General features: G+C 37.4%; 1 protein-coding gene across 2 annotated transcripts in view; it reads left to right on the top strand.

Moving 5' to 3' along the window:
- TENM1 (teneurin transmembrane protein 1) overlaps positions 1 to 26698 on the top strand; it is a 322708-nt gene that overhangs the window by 111334 nt on the left and 184676 nt on the right. For both annotated transcript variants that reach the window (XM_090150010.1, XM_031602762.2), the window contains exon 3: positions 4215 to 4475. In XM_090150010.1, coding sequence (XP_090006136.1) covers positions 4215 to 4475 — 261 coding nt within the window. The remainder of the gene's footprint in view (positions 1 to 4214; positions 4476 to 26698) is intronic.

Here is a 26698-nt window from a genome sequence, read left to right as displayed (position 1 = left end):
AGTTGCAGAAAGTAAAAGAAAGGAATGAGTTAACTGAAATTACAATTATTTTTAATGCAACCAGCCTCCTTTCCAATTCCTGTTTATAAAATATTTTGCATTTCTTTGTATTAATTTGATATCAATTTTTTTTTACAAAAGCGAAAGATTAAATATTTGTTTTTTAAAAGTTCACTTAAAATGAACTCCACAAAGCTTCTGATGTGAAAATCCTATCGTGATCTTCTGTATAAGTTCATAATAGCAGCCTTTTTTCCTCTGTGCACAGTTCATGCAAAAACTCGACTTTCATATTAACGTTCCCTCATTTCTTTTGTGACTGTGTCCCTTTGGTTAGACTATGTCTGTCATAAATCCACTTGAACTTTATCTCCTTGTGGAAATGCGTAGTATTTTAGGTAACAAGGTTAGATGTGCAAGCCAAACCAGACAATTTTGGCACGCTAAGTGCTTTTCAGAAAATGCATCCCATGAGAGCTGAAATACTACAAAGGTTTGTATACTTAAGGAATAGGCTATTCATGCAATATATTGAGTTCAGATTTGGTTGGCTGTGAGTTATAGTATTAAAAAATCGATTTATTTTACTCTGCCAGAGAAAAAAAATAGCTGAAATATTGAAATTGTTAGCTGCTACATTTTGAATTAACTTCTAGACTGAAGGTTAAATTCTATGCTTCTTAAACATGTGTAATCTAATTAGCGTTTGTGAGATTTACGGGGATGAATTTTCCCCTTGGCATATGCAATTGCAAACGGAAAGGCTGTGGGCTGCAGGCTGCTAGGGGCAGACAGTCTGCCTGTGGTGGACATCCGCAGAGGGAAGTGCCTGCATCTTAACTCCGGGGGGCTGGCATCACCTGACATGGCTCCTGAAATTGCCGGGGTATTTATTATTACAGGAAAGTTTCTTCGTTGCTAAAAATAAGTAGGTATTGACTTGAAAGGGAAGGAGATGCTTCTTGAAATTGTTGTTCAGTTGGCAAAGAGAGACATCATCTAAGAGACCGCATTGCTGCAGTACTTTACAGAAGCCTAAGTTCAAAAATGAAAGTAAAACTGCTTTTTGAGAGAATAGCAGCAAGTATTATGGGACGGGCTTCGCAGAGGTTATTTCTGTAGCCTTGATCAAAATATAGATGAATATTAAAAGTGGTAATTAAGCCTGTTGACTCTTGTTTCATGAGGTGATAAGTGTCATTTCCATAATTTTTTCTTGATGTATATCAATAAACTCTCATCCTTTGGAAATACGCTCTCATCAGTGTAGATGAGAAGCACTACAGAACTGCTAGTCTTTTTAAATGCAGCTATCCAATTTATTTGTCTAATTTACTTTCCTTGAGTTTTATATGGTTTTAGCAGATAAATCTTAGTTTTTCTTTGATAACACATTTCTTGAAATGCCAGTACTCCTCCTTTTTATGTCATCTCTTAATACATGTGCTAATAGTCAGAATTGTCACAGGCTGCCTCATTGCTCGTTGTCTGCTGTTGGCCAGCAAGATTTAGTGTTCACCAACCTTTCACAGCATGAGGGCAGGGTATGGACTAGATCTCCTGTTTTATAGTAGCTCAGTTCATTTAAGCAGTTATTTTACAAGGAAGCATCCAGTCACTTCACTGTTACTGGGAAATGTTTGGCGAAACAGTGGTGTTCATTTAAATGAACAGTATAGGCCTTATTTCAGCGTGGAATAGTAGCAGCCTGTTTACATGCTTTCATCTTTATTTCATTGATAGTAGGCAATGGATTAGTCATTTAGTACCATTGCTGGCTTTTTATTTAGTTTATGTACAAGTCCTTTTTTGAACTTTGTCGAGAAAAAATAAGAGATACCATGCACCATTTGGAACTGTATTTTATATAAAGGTAGTTTTATTCATTTACTATTGTCAAAAGGAAAGTAAAGGCTGAGTGTAATACAGCTGTGATGTTTGTGTCTAGCATCAATATCTGGACTGTGTCATAGGAAAACTTGGTCAATGCTGTGTAATTAAACCAAGTAGAACTAGTTTATTGTGTATATTTAAAATGAGAGGTACAAATAAGTCATTATATGAACAACACTGCTTTTAGTTATCTTCAGTAACTTCCTGTGAGATGGCCTCTGTGTATGTGTCTCCTATGTCCAAGGAACTTTAAAGGTCTCGGAAAAGCAAGGATTTTTGGAGGTTGGATGTTTTGTGTTTACCATCCTAATCTCTCTTGCAGGTGTCTGGGTAGGTTTAAGAACCAGCAGCCAGTGTAGAGTCCAGCCTCAGCTGCTCAGCTTCCATTTGCACCCACTGGAACTGCTTTTCTTCCTTCCTTCTCCCAGTCTGCCAAGTGGCAGTTTTAAACAGATTCCAGGCAACAGGAAGGAACACTGCATTGTAAACACAGATAAAGTGAATGCCAACAATTTCTTCTTCTGCAGAAACTATGCAGCTGCTTCCTGGTATCTCCTCGCCATCTCCATCAAACCTCAGAGTCCATCTCAAGTCAGTTGAGAGAGTTGGAGCGCAGAGCCAGTGAAGTTGATGCATTTTGCAGTTTCACAAATACAGACCTGAGATCAGGTCCTCTACCTGTGAGGAAAGATCAGAGAGGTGGTAGAGCTCTCCAAAGGGCCCCCATATCAGCCTTGGTTTGGCTGCCGTGGGGCATGGGAAGAGCATGAGCAGCATGAGAGCTTCTGGGATGGGGCAGCCTGTGCAGTAGCACCAGGGAACCAGGGTGATCTTCCAGGACTCAATTGAGGTAGTGGGCAGTTCATTCTATTTTCTGTCCCTGCCCACTGTCCTGCTCTCTAGAAAACACATTGCCATTGCCTGAGCTTGTAGGAACTGCTGCCACAACAGAGACCTTCAGAAATGTTTTGTTGGCTAAGAGATTTGATTTACAGAGATCGATGATTTGAATATTGAGCCACTTGTCTATTTTAGCTTAGCATTTGGTTTGTAGATTTTGGTCAATGCTTTCAAGAAAATACCAGGGCTTTTTGTTATTTCTGAGAATGTGCTTAAAATAATAACCATTCCTCTCACCAGCTGTAAGTGGATTAGTTCAGCAAATTGAGGTTTTCGTTAGGATGACAGTAGGAGTGAATATTTGTCCTCAGTCTCTCTCAATGACCCTCGTCTCTAATGTTTCTTTTCTAGAAATTGAAAGAATACTGTATGCATGTTCGATATTGTATTTAGTCTCTCAAGATGGCATCCCAGGTCTGATGTTCAATTAGGGAGTACAGTTCTGTAATCCTTATTTAATTAGAACTCCTTGTCTGACTCCCTGGGAGTTGCATTTGTAATTGGATTCTCACAAGTGAGAATATGCAGAGGCCACCTCAAAGGAAAGCTATAATTTGCTAATGTGTCTTACTTACCTGTAGTTCTTCGAGAATGTTTCCTCTGCATATTCACATTATGGTTCCTGTCCACATTCTGTTTTTCCTTGGATGTCTGATGCTCTACAGTTGCAGTGTTTAATAAGAATAACTGAAGTATTGAGCACTGTACAACTCTCCAATATCTCTGATCACTTGGTGTCATGAGATGGCACTTGTACAGTCCTAGTAGTCACTGCTCTTCCAGGAGGTTCCTGTAGTTCACCAGCACTGGAGTACCAAAACCCACTGGTGTGAATATGCAAGGACAGCACTCTCAAAGAGCAAGTCATTGGTAAGTAGTCTTTTTTTTTTTTTTTTTTTTTTTTTTTTTTTTTTTGTGATTAACCAAATATTTCCGACATTGTTTTGTAAATTCTGTATTTGCAAATTCACTGTGTACTCCTTATGATAAAAACAGCCATCATTCTGATTTGAGAGATTGATCGATTTTAGAACTGTCATCTTTCAGACAAAAAAAAAAGTATCTGTATTTGTAAGTCTTTGATACGAACTCAGGTCAGTTGTAAATTGATACGTTACTGTTAGTGCATAGGTGTGTGCACACTGAAGTTGTATATTTCTATCAGACAAAAAGGCACTGTTACAGTGCTGCATTATATACTTTAAAATAGCAGTCTTTAAAAAAATTGTATTAGATTAGATAGCAGTTAGTCATTGATCACAAAAAGTTTTCTAATGGCGTTAACAATATTAATTCTCAAAGCAGATTCTCTTGCAATCAAATGTATGTTGCTTTTAACTTCTAAATTCTTTGCTAAACGCTTCTTTCCTTTTTTTTTTCTTTTTCTTTCCCCTTTCCTCCTTCCCCGATCCCCACCCCAGACATGGAATTCTGTGAGACACCCCATATTCTGTGCTCTGGCTACCAAACAGATTTACATGGTGTATCAGAGCACAGCTACCCACTAGAGGTGGGCTCAGACGTGGATACTGAAACCGAAGGTGGAGCATCACCAGATCATGCCCTGAGGATGTGGATGAGGGGGATGAAGTCAGAACACAGCTCCTGTCTGTCAAGCCGGGCCAACTCAGCATTGTCCCTGACTGACACTGACCATGAGAGGAAGTCTGATGGGGAGAATGGTAATAAAGAAATACATCTGACATACTGAATAGAAGTATTACTTCATTTGAAACTTTCTTATTGTCCTTTATTTTGCTCTCTTTCTTTTTTCCTCCTTCATCCTTAGGTCTCTACTAGATCATCTATTATATAGACAAGAGAAAAACATTGTTTAAATTGTGTTTATAGTGTAGATGAAAAATAAGGCAAAAACAAATGAGACTGTGTAGTTCTAGAGAACAATTGCTCTCCTGTATTCTCTATTTTTATGCAATAGGAAGATCATCATTTTAATTTAGTGAACTGTGAATTAGGTTCTTAAATAAATCTTTATGTGTACATTTACATCACACATTTTGTGTACAATCATCCTGTATTTTCTGGTTTTTGAGTGTAGCTTTAAGACTTGAGAGTTAGGCTACATCTGAACAGGTATCTTTATCAGCAGGGCAGGCTGAGCTGGTCTCTGTCAGGTCTTGATTCTGTGCATGGAAGTTGAATTTCTCGGTTAGTAGTTCTTCGTTCGTTTTAAACACTCATTCTCTTTCAGTATCCTTTTACTTATTTGCTTATCTTATGTTTTAGAAGTGAAAAATATGTATTTAATTGAGTAATGGGGGGAAAAAAATCAACTGTTTATCTTAACGCATGAAAATTAATGAAAATCTGCTTAGTTCATATCTCAGTTTGTGCATTTAACAGATAAATGTAGGAGCTGGATTTGTTGATCCTTGTGTGTCCCTCGCAACTCAGGATGCTCTATGATTTTCTTGTAGCTAATGTAGTTAACCAAATACTTCACTACATCAGTAGTTAAACGTAGTTCAATAAGTGGTTTTGTTTGGTTGGTTGTTGTTTTTTAACTGATAAGAGATCAGGGAACCAGTGAAAGTGGCAGATGACACTTCAGTGTTGACGGTGTTATATTTTAGTGGATCTATAGTAATATGATAAAGGATTCACTCATGAATATCCTATTTATATTTATAATAGGAATGAATTTAATCAATTTAAACTCATTTTCTTACATGATCTAGCATATAGCAGAGTAGTCCTTCTGCACGAAGGTTTAATACTTGAGTGTTTGTTTCTTAATAACAAGTTTTTAATTAATTAATAGATTCATGTTTTAGATGCTTCAATACAAATTTTAAGTAGGAAACTGGGAGAGAAAAGCAAGCGCAAAGTTAAGTTGGAAGAGAAATTGAGACCACAAGCTGAAATGAACTCTAAGTTTTCTTCAGACAGGGTTGACAGATGGGGCATCAGTGTTTCTGAGGGAGCTGAGTATTTATAAGAATAATTAGTCTTGAAAGTTAATGTGGATAAATTTGAAAACGAAGGTGATTGTGAGGTACTTCACAGGTTGGTTCATAGTCAAGAGTTCTGATCCAGAGAACAACTTGTTTTTAATCTGGGCTGACTCTCAGTAACTCTCAGCGTTCTTAGAGCACAGGCGTTCTTAAATTTCTTAGTAAATGAAGTAATACGTGACAAATCTTTCTCTTTTTAAGCAGTTATTTGTGCAAAAAGTTTTACTGGAGAGCTGCAAGTGCTACATTTGTCCCTGTCAGTTGCTACCACAGAACCAGACTCTCTTTATGCCAGCCAGAAACTTCTGTGGTGTGAAAGCAGTTGAGTACGTTGCAGCCATTGCTGGAAGTTCATGAAATTCTTGTTTTCATGATCCTGTGCTGTAAAAATAGATTTAGAAATTCTGGCTGCAGAAGGTTGTCCAAATGCCACGTGGGTACAGCTGATTTGAAACTGGAGTAAAATTAATGAGCAATTCACCATTGTTGCATTGTTTGAGAAAACTAAGTGCTATTACTCTCTGTATTTTGAAAAGATCTGTTGATTTTTGTTGGTTTTTATTTTTTAATCTGTGAGCAAAATTCTGCTGCAAACGCATAATAGCTTTTTTGTAGAATGCAGAATAGTCAAATGTAATAAACCTGTTTTCGGGAAATGCTTTACTTTGCGTAGAATTCCAACTATACTTCTACAAATGTTATTCTGTTAAGTTATTCCTTGAGTTTGTCCTACCCATGCAAAGCTCTAGAGAGGTTACTTGACACATGATATATCTGTACCTGCAGTACTGTTCAGTGCAAAGATAGAACTAACTTAAAAGGGACAAGCTGCTCATTCACAAATCTGATAAGGGTATAAGGAGGTAGACATGGACTGACTGAGATTCTGGTATCCTTGGAATGCTAAAACTAATGGAATAAGGTAATTGAATGGTCATTTGCATGTTCTGTGCTGTTCTTATTATTGTGCAGACCTAACCTGAAGACTGAATAAATAGAAATTATTCCAGATAAGACAAAAAACAGTGATCTTGCACCACTGCCTTCAGCTTTTTTTCTTTTTTTTAATCTACTTGAGTTTATCGAAGAAAGATTTTCTTATTCCAGGGATGGAACATTGATGGGTTTGTACTTACAATATTCTGGATGGAAATACTTTTACTTGTACAGAAGAATTGTGTTCTAAAGAACAAGTGAACAGACAAAGCACAACCTTCTAATTCAAACCCTTGTTCTTTGCGAGGGCAGTTGGTTGAGTGGGTGTAACTCAGAACTCTATCTCAATAGCTGTAAAAGTGACCTGATTTTTTTTTTTTTATGAACCTTTGTTAAGCCCTTTGTGTCAGAATTCTGAGTATGTGCCTACTCCATTTACTGCCTGCTACTCTGAGAACATGTATTCTAATGTAAAAGATCAGAAATAACCTTAGAAATTTATATGAGGTAAACTTGAATGCAAATCTATTGGAAGAAGTTAAGCATAACATATCAGTATTTAACAGTTAGGAAATTGTAGGTAATGGCTCAAAAAATTCTGCTTTTTGGTTTTTGGCTAACATAGCTAACAGTGCCTTCTTACTCCAAGTAGCTAATGAAGGTTGTAAATTTTCCCTTGGATGCACCTTTTTCACGGTCAGTATACTTCATCATGTATTCTAACTGGCCAGATTTGAGAATTTATTTGAGGAATGTTTTCCTTCATAGACACACCAACTCTATCATTATCCCTGTTTAAACATACTCTGTTGTTTTGAAAGCATTGAACAGATTGTGTGAAATACCAACATTCCCATTTAAATTAGTGTTGTCAACGCTAATGGCAACTAATAATAGCCTATTAGTGCACAAACTGCCTGAGGCTTTGCCTGAGGCTAAGCAAAATATATATTAATGGCAAGTAATGAACGACCAATTTCTTGGGGATCATTGGTTATCTTGGAATGGTATAAACAGCTCTATTTTAACACTAAAAGTGCTACTCTGTGCTATGGGAATGTAAATTTTGGGACAGAAATGCTACAAAAGAACAATATTAAAAATAGGTACTTACTCCATTGAAGAAGACTGCATAGAATCACAAATGGTTTGGGTTCGGGGGGACCTTTACGATCATCTAATTCCAACCCCCCTGCTATAGCCTCAGTTCACTGAAACAATAGTATCTGTCATTGCAGAATATCAGAACATTGAGTTCAGTGGTTTAGTCTGCCAGAATACTGAGCTGGCACATCTTGTTTTTCCATTTTTTTTTTTTTTCAAATGTATTTTTCTAGAACAAAATATACAGTGCAGGGAAAAAAATAAAACCCTGATCTACAAAAAGCTTGTCTTTGATCATATATCTGAAACTACTCACATGACATGAAACTACATCCCTACATCCCTTTCCAGCCAGTTTGCTGATAATGGACTGAAGTCCATTTTGTATCCATGCACTCTTCCCCACTGAATCGTTCATGCCAATCTTGTTTTCCCTCACCAATTGCCCGTGCAGTCACGAAGCAGTGTGGTTTACCTCAAGTTCATTCGTGCCACACTGTAATCCATTCCTAAGCCACATTTGACTGATTTGCACAGCCACCAACTCTTAATTTTTGTTACCGCATCTCAGCTGAACACTAGTAAGGAACTCCATGATAACACAGTTGTTAACCTGTTTCAGATTTTCAGGCAGTTGTGAAGTCCTTTAAAGACTAATTGGTTTTGCTTACTCCTGAAACGTACCTACATGTTTTTTTTGCAAGTAGTTACCTTTCCTTTAGTAAGCAGAGGGAACCAGCATAATGCTAGATTCCCGCGCCATGTGAAAGGACGTTCACTTGGATCCAAATTCATGTTCCGTTCCTTTGACTGCCTTATTTTATGTCAACTTGACTTTCATTCACAGTAGCTTCTTTGAGATACGCAGGCAAGAAATTAAGGTCTTACTACAGGCTGAAATCCCACTAGATTGATCATGGGATACAGCTACAGAGTGTTTGAGGCCAGAGGATGTTTTTGTGTTTTGTTGGTTTTTTTTTTTAATAACATACTTGTCACCTAAAAATGGGAAGGAAATGAAATAAAGAAACTCATCCGTTTCCATTTTTTCTACAGAAATTATTGGAAAACCTCTTTCTTAACAGCAGTATCCAGGATCAGATTCTAATTAGAGTAATAAATTTTAATAATATCAATAATTTTAAACAGCCAATTGTAAAGACAAAATAGTATTAGCTATATATGGGGAGAAGTAAAGTAACTGAGAAACAAAGAGCGCTGAAGATGAGATCTTTGCCCGTGTTCAGACAGTGAACCAACAGTAGTGTCAGATGGTCCCTAATTCTCCGTCCTGGGACTAAGTTTTGATTTAAAAAATATCAAACATTTAAATGCATATTTAAAATATAAATCAAGATAGCTTTACTGGTATCAATACAAATCAATTCTGATGAGATCAGAATTCAGTTCCTCTCTTCTAACCTGGATAAAACACGCTTTCCTTTATAAGTCTGTATTTATTGGGCAACATCAAAGCTGAGTTTAATGACATAGAAACATGTAAGATTAATATTGTGTAATTCACTTAAGTATTTGTTTTATACCTTGAGAGCAGTGGCCCATTTAATAGAGCTTTTGACTTTGCCTAAATCCTTGAGGATTTTTCACTTTGATTGCTGGGTGGATGTGTCACTTTGGGGCAAATCACCTCAGCAATTTGCACTTTGGGTTCAGTATCTTAGCAGTATTTGCTAAGTAAAGATGCTTAATTAGTAAAAGAAATGTTGAAATTGCTGATGCAGTATGAGAAATGCAGCTTTGTGAATGCTGTAGCTATTCAAACCCTGGGAAGGATTGAGCTAAGGACAAGGTTCTGATTTAATTTATAGTGTGTGTCAATAGACCTACTGTGAATTCACACCTGTTTAAATTAAATTTGAATTTAGCACTTCGTAAAAGTCCTGTGCTTTAATGCAAGCAATTGAGAACATCTGGATTAATGCTGCTGTTATTTACTGTTATTTTGTAAACAAGCCAGTCATTAGGTTGATAGCTCATGTTCTCAATTCGCCAGGAAATGATTACCAACAGCTACATTATAAAAACAATGCCTGCTCTGAGAAGAGATATCCATGTGATTCTCTATGCAGGATTTTGTTTGTAGTAACAATGACTGTCTGAAGTATTTCTATTAGCTACTGTCCTGTCGCTTGTTGTTTATAATGGTGCAATTAGGAAATTGAGTTACTAATTTGCAAGAAGAGGAGTGAGGTCAAATCTGTGCACGTAGCTTGAAAATAGGTAAACATTGGTCTAACTGCCGTTCTGTGTGTGTCATTTATTATTTTCCTCTCCATTCCTAGTGTGCTTTACATTGTTTTTTATTGTGGCAAGGATTGCACGTAAGATCCTATTGAGATGACTGACTGTTGGGTGGTTTCAGACACCTAATGGATCAAGGCAACCACAAGGTTTACACAGAAATACAAAGCCCCGGTGTGAAATAGCTAGAATTTTTGGAGTTTACTGTAGGTTGTCAGTTATTTGATATATGATACTCTTGGATGTTTGACAGGAACAGGCCAGTAATCTCCCTTAATAAAAGATTTATTTTGCATCTGTCATGTTTTTTTCTCTTTTCGTGTTTAAATAGTATTTATGTTAGTTACTTCTACTTTTGTTTTAGAGAATTCTCCTCTTTGTCAGAGGAAGTGCATGAATCTCAGCAGTAACATAGCAGTGCTTTTTGTGGGAGTTTTGGAGTATACGTTGACATTGTTACTGCTCTGCTGGAGCTGTTAATGGTGTAGGATGCTTTTGTTGACCTCACAGAGGTTCCTTTGGAAATGTTACTGTCTCAAAGGAAGCATGTAAGTCATCTGAACTGCTATGGATAAGAAAGACATGCTTCTGTAAGCACTTATAGCATCACCTCTGTTGCAATATCATGACGTTCTTGCATTTGTTCCCTTGCTATTTAAGCCCTTTATGAAATTTCTCATATATGGAAAGTTTGCTAATGATGAATAATTGTTTGCCATGTTATAGGGAAAATTCCGCCCTTTAAAAGGATGATTTCATTACTTATGCTGACTGACATGGGTATTACACCTATCTGTTGTTTTAACTTCAACATTTTTCATATGCTATGTTACAGTCTTTGTTGTTGAATATTCCCTTTTCCATGTTTGTCTTGTAAGCACAGTGAACATTAAAGGGCAAGCATTAAAAAGTATTATTTTACATGAAAAATAATAAAACAATACTTAGAACATAACAGATTTTATGTATTCCCTAACTCAAATAACCTTTGCCCACAGCACAGTGAAATGTAGCTGTGTATTTATGCAAGATTGTGTAATATTTTTAGCATTGCTGTTTTGTTTTCTTTCATTGGTAACTCAAAGCAAGGGGGGAGGGAATCTTGAGGAGAGCAGTCAGGTCTAATTTTTATCCCAGAAACGAGTAACTTGGCGATAGAGCTCAAAAACAATCTCTTGACTTTCCCCCTGTGTGTTATGCAGAAAGGATAGTGAATGTGGCTTAAGGAGCCTGTAGCAATATAAATTATTGCTGCTTTTTATTTTTTTTTAATCCTTTTGACTTTCTCAGATGGAAATGAGCACGCAGTACAAGTATTTCCACAAACATTTTACAATGCGAGATGATGTCGCGATGCTTCTGCAATTCTTGGGAACTGTTATTTAGGCAGCCATGGAGGTAAGCAATGAGATGAGATCAGCATACAGCCCCTGCCTTTTGTCAGAGCACTGCAGTGAGGGTTATCCAGCCTTTCATTCCAGCAACCTTGGTGAGAACAGGGAGCACCTGAACAAAATACTCTTTTGGAATGTTTATTGTGAATTCTACATGAGGACAGCTCTGAACTAGGAACTGTTCAATTCTAAACAATAGGCATGTCTGTCCCTATATTTTATTTATGTTGTTTTATTATTAAATTTATAATATTTTATTTCTCATCTTCTTTGGTTAAACTTTAAAACGTATTTGAAGATCAGAAAGCTGTTTTGCAGAAACAACCTGCAGTCATTTTATACATATTTCCTTTGGAATAAAATATTTATTTTAGTTTAGTGCTGGTACTTTTATGTACTTATTTTGAATTATATGCAATTCTTGTTTATATGTCTTGGCATGCAAATGTTCCTTGCAGTTGGAACCTGGAGATTATTAAGGCTGCTAGAACAAAAAGATGAAATTACTCATATTTACTTCCTTGCACCCTCAGCCAGTATGATTTTCAGTACAGAGATACCTGAGAGCTTCTTTCCCCCAACAAGATGCTTTTCAGAAATTTCAAATTGTGAAACAATGAGATAAAAGCAAGTGAACTAACAAATGAGTACAAAATTGGTAGTGAATGAAGAATACTGACAGATCACCCTTCAAGGGCTTAGCAGAGCTTAATCTAAATATAATTTCTTCTCAATAGTATGAGATCTCCAAAGAATTTATTGTTCTGTCCTACCATGGGTTAGAAAAGATTGTTCATTTTCTCTTCAGCCTTTTTTCCCTGTTTTTTACCCATTTAGTTCATTGTGTACTACAAACTGAAGTCTTATCTTCCATTTTCAAATTTGTTAGTAGTTCATTTCCTGTTGGGGAGCATGATGAATCAGATCAGCACAAATCTGCATTATTCAAAAGTAAATATTAGCATATCCTCATCTTACAAACAGGAATTATTGATAGCAGCAATTAGCTTTGGTGAGACCATCAAGAAGAAACATAGAAAATGGAAAAAGTGGCTGCCTTCCATGGTTGTAACCTCCATGGTCTTCTAAAAATGGAAGCTCACCCAAACGTACTTGACTAGTTTATCTTTTTGCAACAGAGAATAAGATGAGAATGGGAAATAGCGTATAAAATTACAGCTGCTTTGTGCAGAGTAATACAGATCTGAATACAGCTCTTTTCAACTTGCTTTTATATACAGCTTGTATGAAATGAAATGCAGTATTTTCAATATTAATTTTGTTTTCTTTAATCGTAACTAGCTCTATTCCCCAATTTCTTATTTTGTAACAGGAGCATAAGAGAATCTGAATAATTAGCTCTTCTAGAATACGGGCCTAGGAGCACTGAATAATTCCTGCAGGCTGCTTCCTCTCCCTAACAGATGTTTTTGAGTAATATTTTAATTAGAGTCACATATTCTGATGAGTAATTATGTTGCCAATGTTGTTTCTTTATCTTAAGTTTCTACTCGTAATGATTTGCAATGTAGATTTTATATAGTTCTTCACAATGCTGACTTTGAATTGAGCAGCACGTGTCCACACCTGATAGCAAGTTGCTCCATGTGAGATATGTTGGCTGTTCCGAGGAGCAGCCAGCCCCTTGGGCAGCAGATACCAAGTGGTGTAAAGTAGGTACGTTCCTTTGTGTGTATCTGGAACAGCAGCTGTGGAAGGTCAGCAACCCTGAGGTTCCTTTGTACTGTGACACCAAATCTGCTGAAAGGCCCTGTATGCTGGAGAAAATGACTGCAAGTGAGAATGGCTTAGGACATCAGGTCAGGGTTGCTCGATGCTATTCATCAGAAACCTTGCTAAAGGCAGCTTAAGCTACCAAAAGAATGTAAGAAAAACAATGTTTGGTGTATTCCTAACCTGTATATAGCGTTTATTATGGTTCACAGCACTTCTCTCTCCACATCTTGTCAGTTTTATACATCATACAGTTATACCTTCTCTGGCACCATTAGGAAAGCAAGCAAGACAGCTTGTTGTGCTAGATCCAAAAGAGCAAAAACATCAGTACATCAGAATTTTAACAAAAGTCATGTTTAAAGAGAAAAAGAAAAATATTTGCATCTGTTAAATTTTCTCTTATTCTTAAATGATAAGGATGTTTTGCATTTTTTGAGCACATGAGCATTGATGATTATGAATTTCTGGGACTCCAGCTACTAGACTTTATCCCTGTTTTTCTTTCTCTGAAGATTCCATATAGTTTTAGCATTGGTTATAGATACTGCAGAGTATAATTTCAGTTTCGTGCAGCTGATGTTGTCTCATTTTAGGGGTATATTTGGGGAGCAGTTGAATGTTATTGATTAACTGCTAATTTTCTTTTGGCTTTTGAATCCAGTCATTATAATGAGCATTAGTGAATGTTGCTCTGGGCTTGTTTACATCAATATAATAAGCATGCCACTTGTTTTGGAGCTGAAAAGAACTCGCATTTGTAAATGGGCTTGAAATATTTTATGGTGATTTATTCTTATCTTTTGCAAAATATTACTACATTTCCTATTATTCAAACACCATGGCCAAAGAAGCATAGAAGGTATATTTCATGTAGGAGTGGGTAAAGCTATTTCCTTAATGAACCAAACACTGAAGAGAGTGTTTCCTTGCTCTTGGTATGGTTGCCCGTAGGATCTTCACCATGTCATCATTCCACCTAGCTATAACTCAGCCAGAGGGTTGCTCAGCATTTATGAGAGAATGAGCTGGCTCCCTCCTACACTCTGAAGCAGTGCCTTTGTCTTGCTAAAAGATAATGAGCGAAAATGGGTCTTTTTGCCACAGATACTCTGCAGGTTGTCTATAGACAGTACAGTAAAACACTTAATGCTAACGATATTATTTATAGCTTCCAATGTAGCTTTTAAGCTGCTTGCACAATATGATTTTCCCTCCCTGCCTGCAGTTATTCTTGAGTAAACATAAAGCAAAAAATAATACTTGCGCTTTATTTGTACCACAGCCATGGGTGAGTGTTGTTTAGACCCAAGTGTTCCCCTCTCACTGTTTTGTCTAATTGCAATTTCAGTACACCTTTCTGGTTTGAGAACAGCATACTTGATTAATTCTTCCCCAAACAATGCTTTCAAGACAGTAAACTTTCTGTCATTGCCCAATCATGTTAAGCTCGTTCTGAGCAAGTGTTTCACTGTTTGCTGAAATGGGGAAATCATAGTGCATGCTTTGAATTTATGCCTTTCTGTGTATTTGATATAAACAGATAAATTCAGCTGCACAGTCAGAAGGTAGCTGATGTAATTTGCTTGAGGCTTATGTGATTTGAATCTTCTTGAACTTGTGATACTGGGATCATACAGCACTTCTGCTCACTGGTAGTGGATCAGTAGTAGTTAACGAGATCTGATGAGCGGTGCAGTATTTATAGCTGAGCACTGGAAGCTTTTAATTTACTTTATACTTGTGACAAAACAAATTACGGATGCTTGCACTTTGTGATTTCCACAAAAATATCAGAGGCAGAATGTGCTAAAGTATCAGCTACTGTTGCAGGTTTTCAAAATCCTTCACTAGTCAGTGATGACTTCAGAGGTTTTTTTGGCTGCTGGTCTCTATGAACCAGGTCTTACTGTCTGGAGCACCACTGCATCACAGGGGTGACACTGGATTGCACTCTCTTGTCCCTTTGCCAGAAAAGGGTACTGGTTTGGGTTGTGCTGCTCATCCCAGGTAGGGGATGCTTGCTGTAAAATTGAAAAAGCTTTCCTCAAGATGACATGGTTTCCTTTTGTGAGAAAGGTGGCAGTGAGAAAGTAGTTGGAGCAATTACTTTTGAGAGGTTGAGATAAAGAATCTATATCCAGCTCACAAGGATAGCTGCCCTCCTGATATGATTATAAAAGACTTAGCATAGGCCTGGCCAGAGGCCATATCTTGATAAGTAAAGTGATGTATATGTTTGTAGCAGCTCATTCAAATTAGTTCAACTGTGAATAAAAAGCTATGCCTACACATATATTTGCAATATAGATTTTCCTGTAGGGAATGGTGCAGCAATGTAGTCATCTTCAGGCTCTAATACGCTATCCTAACTCTCAAGGAACGTTCTTGTCTCAGTATCCTAGATATGAGCAAAGAGTTCTAAAAACTAAAAAATCCTGAAGAGTCATTCCTTTCTGGCATTGCAAGGGAGGAGCAAGAGGCTGCTCTGAAGGTGCCTCCCTCCTCTGGAAACAGTGTACGTTCACTCATATGTAGTTAAGTGCATTTGGGATTGGCTGTTGGTGTTCTGCCAAGTCCCTGCTGCATTTTGTTGTTGCGTCTCTGCCAGTGGACTAAAGGATGCTGCAGCCCTCCGAAATCTGCCTGCTTTGATATAAAGATACGAGAGATGATATGTGCTTGGGGATGCTCTTGCATCCCACTTCTTCCGTGTTCTAGTTTAGCATCAAAATATTAAGAAAGATGTTTGTGCCTTTATCAAAAATCTTTATCTCGTCTCACCCCACCTCAGAAATTCATGAGATCAGGGCTGTTCCAGTGCTTCCCGATCACTTCAATAGAGGAAGACCTTCCCTGCCATTCTGTGCAAGTGTCAGGGCTAGCAGGTACCAGCAGGCCTTGTTAGCACATGAAAGTGGGCACCACTGCTGTGCTGTGGTGCCAAAGGGAACAGAACCCCAGTGTTTCTTGCAGTGGCTGTAAGAACTCACATTTAGAAGCGCAGTTCATCCTTTCTAACAAGAGGCACTGCCCAAATGCTTTGTTGTCATGTGTTCGATGTGCCTACAACTATCTTGTTGTCTTTGCTCGTGGGGAAAATTATAATTGAGTCATTCTTCCTCGAGCCTGCCTGGCTGTATGTTCAGTCAGTTCAATGTTTATCCCAACAGTCCTATCAGTGATTGCATTGATTATTTTTCTTTTAGCCTGTGATTCTGTCTCCATTCTAGCTTTTTGATTTTTATAGTTCACTTCCTTTAGAACAGAAATTCAACTGTGTTTGGTTGTGTACATATTTTGCCAGGAATATAATCTCCAGAATACAGATTTCTCTATAGCAGCTAATAACCTGCAGTTCTTGGAAGCTCCTTTTTCTTTTTATAACCTCTCTCTTTTTCTGATACACTTTCTGATTACTGCACTATGGTTCGATTTTTATTGGATCGTTTTAGAGCATAATAATTCATTTCTGATCCCTAGTACCTCTTGTCCATTTCTGAAGTGATCCACATTATTACAGTCACTCATTTTTGTTTACATCTTTCCTCTGAAGACAGTCTTCTGCATTTTTGTCTCTAAATACCCTTCTGGCTGGCACTGCCATTTTAGTCTTCTGATATCCAGTTTCCTTTTAATACAGAATCAGATAGAATGCATTTTCTGTAATTTACCAGTCAAGTCTAGCTGAATTTTTTGAGCTTAGTTGTAAATAACTTATAAATTGGTTAGTGGCTAATAATAGGGGGGGAAAAAAAAAACAAAAAAAACCCACCACCAACTAAATCAGAAAATTCTGGAGAAGAAAGATTGTTTTACATATTTTTAAAATGAAAGACAGAAATACTACAACATGTGTAGATGTATATTACTTTAGCATTTAAACAATGTTTATTCATGTTAAATAATGAGCCATAATAAATTAATAGTCTAAATCTTCATTATTTTTTTAAGTAAGTTAATCACTGTAGAATTATTTGTTAAGTCCTAGCTTCTGTAATAGATTAGAAATGGTTACCTTCTGTTTGGAAGAAGGAAAGAAAGAAAGAAAGTAGAAAAAATATATCCTTTCACGTTGCAGAAAACTACACCAAATTCTGCAGTTTGAGTTAGATTTCTCTGTCAAGCTTGGTAATAACAGTAGAAGAATGATCAAATTTGTGATAAGAAACCTCTGTTAGGAAAAATGGCACTGAATTACCATTTTTGAGTAGTTTCAGCTCATTTTATTTCTAGGCTTCAGCTTTGTGCAGTCACGAAACAAAGTCGTGTAAGTCTTGAATTTGTGCATCTCAGCTGATAAATTTGCTGTTGTTTTTTAGCTTGACTTGCACAAATGTTGCACTGAAACTTAAATTAGTTTGAAAAGTGGGTGTTTCAAAATTCAAACATCTTTAGAGACTTCCCCTGTTTCTGTACACTGATCCATGTGCAGACACAAAAAAAGCAAATATACCAAAGAACAGCCGACTGGACAATTGAACACATGGTCTTGTTTGTATGAATTCACAATTCTATTTGCAGAATTTCCCCGTCTCACTTAGGTCAAGCAGCTTCTGTGGTAATTTCAGATTTGACCCCTCTTCAGAAGCTTCCAATGAGCAGCTAGAACAGTTAGCAGATAAACAGAGACAATTAACTGCAAATTCTCTACTACATATTTTCCTTACAGTCTCGCAGCTGATATAATCACTTCTACAAATATTTCTCTTTAGAGACCTGAAAACAGACAGAAAACTTGAATGTGCTTTTTTTCTTGATCCACCATTTTATTTCCTTAAGGGTAGTAGAACAAGGAACAGCCAAACCTGACCGATTTTATAAACACCTCCCAGATATAATAGCATTTCAGAACTCAACACCTTTGAATTAATTTCTTGACTTTTCTTTTGAATGTTGCTTGCTAGTGCTCATGTAGGGGCACCTGAGGGATTGGTTAGAGATATGGTTCTGGCTCATCTCAGTCATACAGCAAGCTGGTGTGATTGAAATTTGCAGTCATCCTAAACCAGAATAGACTATGAGTAGAAAGCCCAGTCTCTGAGCTGTTGTGGCTAAAACATGATGACTTATGTAATGAGTAATGAGAAAGCCTTAGTTACCTTTGTTCTGCAGGATGCAGTATAAAGCATTTGGAAATACTGTATTTGTCCTCATTATACAGGATTCCCTCTTCATTTTAGCTTTGTACAGTATTACTTTGAAATGTTTACCCGTGTTCAGCATATACAGGGAAGTTTATCAGTTAATGAAATAGTAGGAAAAATACAAAAAATAAGAAGTCATAATAATACACTGCCTTAAATGCAGCTCACAAGAGAAGGTTTTAGTTAACAGTACTGACCTTATCACTTGGTATTTGCTCATCTCCTAAACGCTGCTTCCAGGCAGTTTATAGTTTGTGTTACAATACTGATCAAAATTGAGGCTTATTTTACTTCATATTACACAGACATGGTTAAAAGATGAGACAGACCTCTGAAGAACCCAAGCAGTGTACATGTATTGATTATTTTATCTCCTCTATCTTACATAGGTTCATTCTGAGCTTCATATAATATGCACAAAGCTCTTAGATACAGGACTTGGTATTCAACTGTGAACTTCATTATTAGCCTTACCTTGTCTGTTAATATGGTAACAATTCACAATTTGCACAAATATTTAGTTTCTGTATAAGAAAGCTTTTTATTTTATCAAGCAAAACTGTGTGGGTCATTTTTTACGTATTTAATTTATTGAACCCTTTATTTGCTATGTAGTCTTCTGTAGCCTAGAAGCTATAAGCTATAGCAGTTAAAATTGGAAAGTGGAACAGATCTTTAAAATGGTATTTGCTCTTTTTGTTGCTGCTATTTATGGTTAGAATTATTAATTACTGAAAATAATAAAACAGAATACTTGGGCTTTTAAAATTCTGTGATTTTTTTTTTTTTTTAACTAGGGCATAGATAATACAGGAATTTCTTACAATATTATTATTTGAACTGGTTACTTCTATATCTGAAATAGGTGAAAAAGTGTAGTGGTGCCACAGAATCCGTAGTAGGGATGTAGATCTCTCTGAAAAATTGTAGCTAAAGATGTCAGAAATGTGCTTCTTATCCAATATTTTAGCTGCAGATCATTGGTGACACAAAAGTAGATGTAAAAAGACTTCAAAGATCCAGAATGATATACAGGAAATCGAGTGGGATTCAGTGTTGCGGATGGTAACCAAAAGTAACTGTTATAACTTAATAGAGACTGCTGTGGTAAGCAGCGATACTGAAAGGTGTGGTAGGTGAGATAACTGGAGCCAACAAGTCAACCTTGGGCTGCCTGCGTGTGTCTGACTTGTCTGGGGTCTGTGAAGTACAGCAGATGCTGCTAAGACTTCTGTGACTAGCCAGTTCAACACCATAGGTGTATGAAATTGCAGAGATGCTCAGAGGAGTGAAATTGTGATTATGTCTTCAGGACTTGTTAGTGAAGGAAAGGTCTTTAAAAGGTCCGAACGTGTAGAGAATGGCCGAGTGAGACCTGAGGGGAAGAAGGACAACAGAAGCAGGCAGAACACAGGGAAGGAGGAGTGTTTAGAAGGTCTCTGAGAGGTGTGTGGTGTCACAGGGGCACTAAGAGTAGGGTACAGAATATACAGGAGAACGTATCTGCTTCCAGACATAGACACAGAAATGTTTTCTCAGTAGCTGTAATCTGCAGTCTGAGATGTTTAAATGTAAAATCAAATATAGTTTGAGAATGATTTAGTCCTTCAGCACGGGGGTAATTTGCCAGGGGACAGTAAGCCCTTAACACTTGTAGCCCTTAGGGACTAAATGCTTTTCAAAACATGCTTAAGCTAACCCCTGCATCATTAGGGTTAATGCGAGGGTCGCTGGTTGAAACAGTGGTTCAGATTGTGAAGGTGATGAGATTGGATGGGCACATCAGCTCTTGCTTCGCTTCGTACCCTGTAAAACTATTATGTTTTTACTGACTGTTACGTTTTTCAGACATATCTGTTTAGAGTAGTATGAAGCAATAAATGAAGTGGTAGAGGTTTTGTGGCCGCAGCTATTTAAAACGAGCCAGCACAATTGAGTATATATTGTAGAGGACATGACAGGCATGTGATTCATTGATTGCAGTTCTTCATCGGTTTGTAGTCGAAGAAAATAACCTAATAGATCTTTCCATCTATGAACTTGTGTGATACTGTCTATAGTTCTAGCTTCTGCCCTATATATTTGGCAACTAGCCCAAACCCAAAAATTAATACTGAGAAATTATTTTTCTATCAGCAAAGAAGGACAAAGGCCATTCAATTTGTTGTTTGCACAAAAAGCTTATTGAATAAGACTGTACATCTGGGAATGAGCTGGTAGAATCCATTTGTAAAATAATAATCCAAAACATCAGAGACATACTTGTGCAGTAGTCAGTTAAATAAAGGGTCCTTCATGTAGAAAGCAGGTTGAGATACTTATTTGTGTAAATCTGGTGCTGTCACTGCTAATTGAGAAACAGAGAAATTGGACTGAAATGTGAATGTAAAACAGTGTGTTAACTTCACTACAGCAGATCAGTGTTTTAAATGAGTTTACACAAGCATTTGGAGTGTGTAACTGGCTACCTTCTGTTTTATTAAGCATTATACTGTGCTCTGCTTTTCTTTCATTACTGCAGAGGAATGCACCAAAGGCATTTTATTGTCCATCACAAGAGAATTATACCTCATGACTGCCCCATCATTATTATGTCATATGAAACAGTGACCCTTGGCCTAGAATTTTTTAACGAGGTGCAGAGTCAAGTCACACATCGGCCTGGTTTTGTTAGAGGAGCACACTGAGTACACATGGCTGCACAGAGCAGGGCCTAGCAGCAGGCAGGGCAGCAGGCCCCACAGAGCTCCGTGCTGCTGGCACAGCTCGATGGAAGTCTGTAGTCTAGGAACGAGCTGTACTTTGCACTGTGTTGTGGATTTTTCCTTGGGCGAAGATATTTGTTTGACCTGGGATTTTCACCTGAGGAAGGCCCGTGTGATTCAGCGTGTAGTGAGCGAGTTGCTGAAGTAGGAACAGAGGAGAGCTGATGCTCTTCTTGAGGTTGCTTCCAAAGTGCGAGCACTTTCCTAGCATCATCGAGCCTGCTGCCTCGTTGTGTATTAGCTTATAAGTGCTGAAAATAGATCACGGTGAAGGCACTTGTTCTGTGCAAATACACATGACTATATTAATTTAATTATTGCTGTTGCTTGTATGCTAGCTAATCCATAATTTTTATGAATGAGAAGGTTTCAGTCCTGCTCTATAAATCCCATTTATATGTTTGTTTCATCATGTTATTAAAACAAATTCTAAAATCTCTACTTAATTATCTTTATTCTTTGTATAGACAAAGATCACAAAGAAATAAGGAGGTAAAGAAGTAAATATGTGTGTGTGTTATTGTGTAATGTATTATGCCATGAAATTAAACAGAATATATCTGTTGGAGTAATGATCTTCTGTAGCTGTGTGGAGACATATGTGTAGAGAGAAAAAAATCTGGAACAGAGGAAACTCATGTTCCTGCATTCATCAGTTATAATAAATGCTCACTGGTAAATTAAGAGCTTCAAGCAAAAAGAATTTTACAGCATGTCACCACCTTTGTTAAACCTTACTCTGCAGCAGTGCTGAATCCTCCTCTCTGCCCACTGGTACATTTTCAGTGTTTTTCACCTTTTCATGTGAACAATGTAGCTGTCCTATATTTATGTTCTCTTTCAGTTATGATAATGATCATTATTCTACGAATATCAAGACTACTTGTCAAAAAAAACTCTAGTGTCAGAATTAAAGGTGTGTATGCATATTCATTACATTACAGGCATTGCTTGTGTCCTCGCCTGCAGTATCCCTCACATATTGAGTGTACAGAATGGCCTTTGGCAGCATGATGACAAGCCATTCAATATTTTAGTTTATTGTTTATCGTACATTGTTTAATGTATAGCCTTAAGCCTTATTTATTACTTCTATTCAAACCTTGCTCTTACAACAATATTAATTTCCTTTTGGCAATTCTGTGGTGCTTTTCACTGTAGTATTCTAATACTTCACAGGGACTAATGCATTTCTCTTTGCAGTAACCCTGGGAAGGGATGGAGGTATTACCTCCGTTTTATGAGTGGTGAATTCACATATATACAAGTTAAAGTAAAAAATACCCACTAAACTTGTGCACCTAACATAGCTGAAGAGCTGTTGATAGCAGGAGCAAGCTGTCACCACCTCTTTGAAACCAACACTGAAAAGAGAACAAATCAATACCTTGCTGTTTGGTTTCACAAATGCTACATGACAGCTTTTTTTTTTTTTTTTTTTTTTTTGATATCCCCTTCCTTGGATCTGACTTCTTTCCATGATCTCCAAGTCCCAGGCACTTTCTTTCTAAGCCTGTGCTTTACCCCAGGCTTTTTCTCCTGCTTACATTTAAATTCTTCTTTTTGTGCTTTCCATTATAATTCCAGCCCTCTTACCATAACTAGTCACAAGGAAGCCTGATCTCACTATTCCTGCTAAAACAGCTATTGTCTGCTCCTACCTATTCTCATTTTGCAAATTATAGTTTCTAACCATTCCCTTGTATCCAGATGGTGTCATCGTATCCTCTCTCTTGTGCGGGAGTTTAAATCAACTGCCTGTCTCCTCCATCCTACTTAAGTGCCATTAAAAAGAGATCTCTAGGGGTGTAGGAGGAGGAACCTCTGGCTCTTTGACTTATTCCCCGATGCTGTCCTTGCTGGGGAAGGAAATGTAGCAGTGAAAGCAGAGCTGACCACTGTTGCCCTGGGCTGATGCATTCTCAGCCTCCCTCAGTGTGGAGCCAGCACTTTCTGGCCACCCAGAGGCTTCTGAGGACTTCTGTGCATTTGGTTTGGATGCAAGACTGACAGAAAAGCTAAAGCTATGATAATTTGCAAATCTCTTGTTCTAACAGCTCAGGGGACTTGGAACATTGTAGAGGAAAAGTCTCCAGCAACATATGTAAAACACATTGTCCCTGACATCCTCCTCAGAGACGTCTGGGGGAATCTGAGTAACTCTTCCCCAAGCACCCTGGGGTACATACCTGGGATGAGAGATTTGTGAATTTCAGTGAAAACAAACAAATGCAAATGCCGTGTTGTCATACTGCAATAAGAATTGTTTAAAAACATTAGAATAATAGCCTATATGCCAGCTTCCTACAGATTTTCAGTTAAAATAATTCATTCAAAAATAATTTGAGTTTTTTTAATATTCCGTAACATTAAATTTGTGGTCTGCATCCAACTACTACCCAATGATTAATTTATTCTGCAACTCTTCTGGCCCAAATCTCCAGCATATTCCCTGTTACATGATTCTCATCTGAGTGATATTTGTGATTTGATGAAAGCTATCGATTGGAGTCCTGTTTGGTGGGCGTTCTTGGGTATGTGTTGAATGCATTTGTAAAACAGTTTTGGGAAGCCCAGTCATGGGATACGACTACACAGGATCATATGTCTCTGCATGGTAATAGAGAATTGAGTTGTACAAAGATTTTATGGCTTACCTTCCTAGAAACATTTGTTCAAAGACAGTCAGTTAAAGCTCTAAATGAAGTGTGACGAAAGTTATGAAGGAAGACCCTGGAGTATTTTGTGTAAGATTTCTTTTCCTCCTGCAAGAGAATGGGTATAAATTTTCACTGTGTAAATATTTAAAAACATAAACTAACAAATGTAAACTTTGTAAATTTGCACAAATATAATCATTTCTATTCCAGCAAGTATTTAGAGTTACCCATTGTAAAATTTAAACTTCTTTACAGGAGCTTCTTATATGAGCTTTTTAGGCTTCCTTCTGATAACACTGTCATTCCTATGTTGCCATAGTGCAGTTACCAGGCCACCTTGGCATTTCTCTGGGAAGCTTTCCTTTCTTTTTCTTCTCTGCTTCAGCAAAGGAGATGTGCTTGTGTGTTTACAGACTCGAAACTCTCGGTGCTGGGGCAGCTGGATTGCTGCTTGTCTTGCTAGATTTTCCCTCTGGGAGCAGTGCTGGTTTCGTGGTTGATTTCTGTCCTGCTTGTTTGGTTTGGGTTTGGAGGGATGTGCTTGCAGTTTGTTAATTCTGGAGGTTAAGCCCTTGCCATAGCTGTTGGAGAGTACTGCATTCAGAGGCTGTTTTCATCTTGCTTTATAAATGCTTGCATTTGTTCATGTGATTTCCGCATGCAGTACATAATTGGTTGAGAGCATTAAAAGTGTGTGCGTGCGTATAGATCTCAATTCAGTAAAATAGGTGATATGTAGTCCAAGGCATTTTTAATTTACAGGCAGTGTGGTTGATGTTTGTCTGTTTTCAGCTGTACAGAGGTTATCACTTGCTATAATTTCAATTTCAAACAGCAGACGGTGACCTGAAGGTCATATGACAATGTATTTCATTAGTGCCTGAGATTTGAAATATTCCACGAGCCCCAAAACATTCGGTATTTAGTCCAGTCACTTTGATTGCATACCAAATAGCAGCTGCTCTGCTCACTGCAGATTCTGGCTGGTATTTCCCTGTTTCTGAATCGAACATTATCTGAGGTATACTAAAGAGTTCTATTTTATTAATGACTGTGGATGATGCGCATAATCTAATTCTGAGATTATTAATCCTTCTTTTGGATCATCCTACTTTGTTTCACTATAAATTCGATGGTTTGAGAAATATATTGTTTTGTAGGATCTGTCTTAACATTTGGGGCAAGAAAAAATTCATTCTTGGTGTAATGTGATTTATTTATGGGTATGGAGAACGGTTAATATCAAATGAGAGAATGCAACTGTTCCTATTTTAATTTATATTACTTAAACATGTAAATTTACCTGCTGTAGTTCAAACAATAGCCTGTCTTACCCTGTCTTCATTCTGAAATTGTAATCCAGCCCCATGTTTTCCATGCAGTGTCATACTCAGGTCACAAGGAATGCTATGTAATAAGCCATTTTAACTACAGTGATGCCCTTGGAATAGATATATTTAATGAATATAAATATAATTATTCCCAAGAGTATCAATATTTTTATACTGCTTGCTGTGCTTTCTATCGAAAGAACTATTTTTGCTAATAATTTCTTTAAAGTTAATACTTCCATTAGCTTTAATTATTTATGAAAATAAATGTGTGCTGCCACTTAGTGACCAGACAAATGGAGAAAACATCTTTGATCTTCAGTTTTATTGGTTGAGTTATGCTCTTAGAAATTGAAAAGCTCACATTCTCTGTGTTATGTGGTTCCAAAAAGCTACAAGCTAATAGCATAAATGCATATTTCTCCTGCAAATTTTAGCATATACCTAAGGGATTGAGTCAGGGTTCACCTCAACTGTTCCACAGTTACTTGGCACACAGCCGGGGTCCCACAGGGGTGATCAGGGACCTGCTGCCACCTTCCCACCTTCGCAAAGGGCAGCGGCAGGGGAATTTGTTCTCCTCCTGATTTGTTTTCTGTACGAGCCTTTGAGGAAGGAAGCAGTTTGTCTCTATTTCTGTCTTGGGCCTTCTGTCAACTCCGAGGCTCTTTCCTTCCTCTCCTGCACGCTTCATTTAGGAAAAGAAAGTTTCTCTTATTTCACGACTCCATTTTGCTGGTCTGTGCTTTTAAATTTTGTTTCCTGATACTTTTAGTTGTTTACTTTTACTCAAGAGAAATGTAGCTTCCGAATATATACTGAAGTGGGCTGTGACATCTTTATGTTGCTCTTGAATATGGAATTCAGATTTGTCAGCTATAATGCTTTCTTCCTTCCAACCTACTTTGCAGCTTTGTGATTTAACAGTTTTATTATAGTGCTTAAATCTTTTCAGTTTATAATTTTTTATATGTTTTCCAGACTGCCGAATTAAATTATAAAAGGTGTCCTGTAAGTGGTTTTCACTATATTGTTCTCATGGAACTCTGAGGGCTTCAGATCACTTTGAGGTCCATTTAGAGTTTATATGTGATGTATTAATAATATCAGGAGGGATAGATGTGGCTGCTACCAAACCTATCTGCCCCACCCCTCTTGGTTTTAGTAGTTCATGCCATGATAAAGCTTAAAAAAAGAAATCTATAAATAGGAGCAAAATTTCTGTAGTATTCCTCTATTAGAGGATTTTTTCACGTGCTGTTTAAGTACAAGAGACAGTATTCCAGTCCTGGCACAATGGCAGATTTGTAATCTGTTATGATCTACTGGGGTTAGAAATGCTTGCTACCAGCAGGGAAAATGAGCACTTTCTGACTTGGAGGGCATACTTGCTCCCAGCTGAGGGAATAAGAAGGTAGATACTGAAGTTCAGAAAGTCTTTACCAAGACTTGCATTTTTATTACAAACGAAATAGATGTATTTTTAAGTAGTACATCCAGACTAAATTAATGTGGTTCTGATCTTTTTCTTCATTTTAATCAGTGACCTGGATGAAGGGATAGAATGCACCCTCAGCAAGTTTGCTGGTGATACAGA

The sequence above is a fragment of the Phasianus colchicus genome, chromosome 14, assembly GCF_987193195.1.
Source record: "Phasianus colchicus chromosome 14, bPhaCol1.hap1.1, whole genome shotgun sequence".
NCBI classification, from domain to species: Eukaryota; Metazoa; Chordata; class Aves; order Galliformes; family Phasianidae; genus Phasianus; species Phasianus colchicus.
The sequence above is the reverse complement of the archived record's forward strand: the minus strand, read 5'-3'. Positions and strand labels throughout refer to the sequence as shown.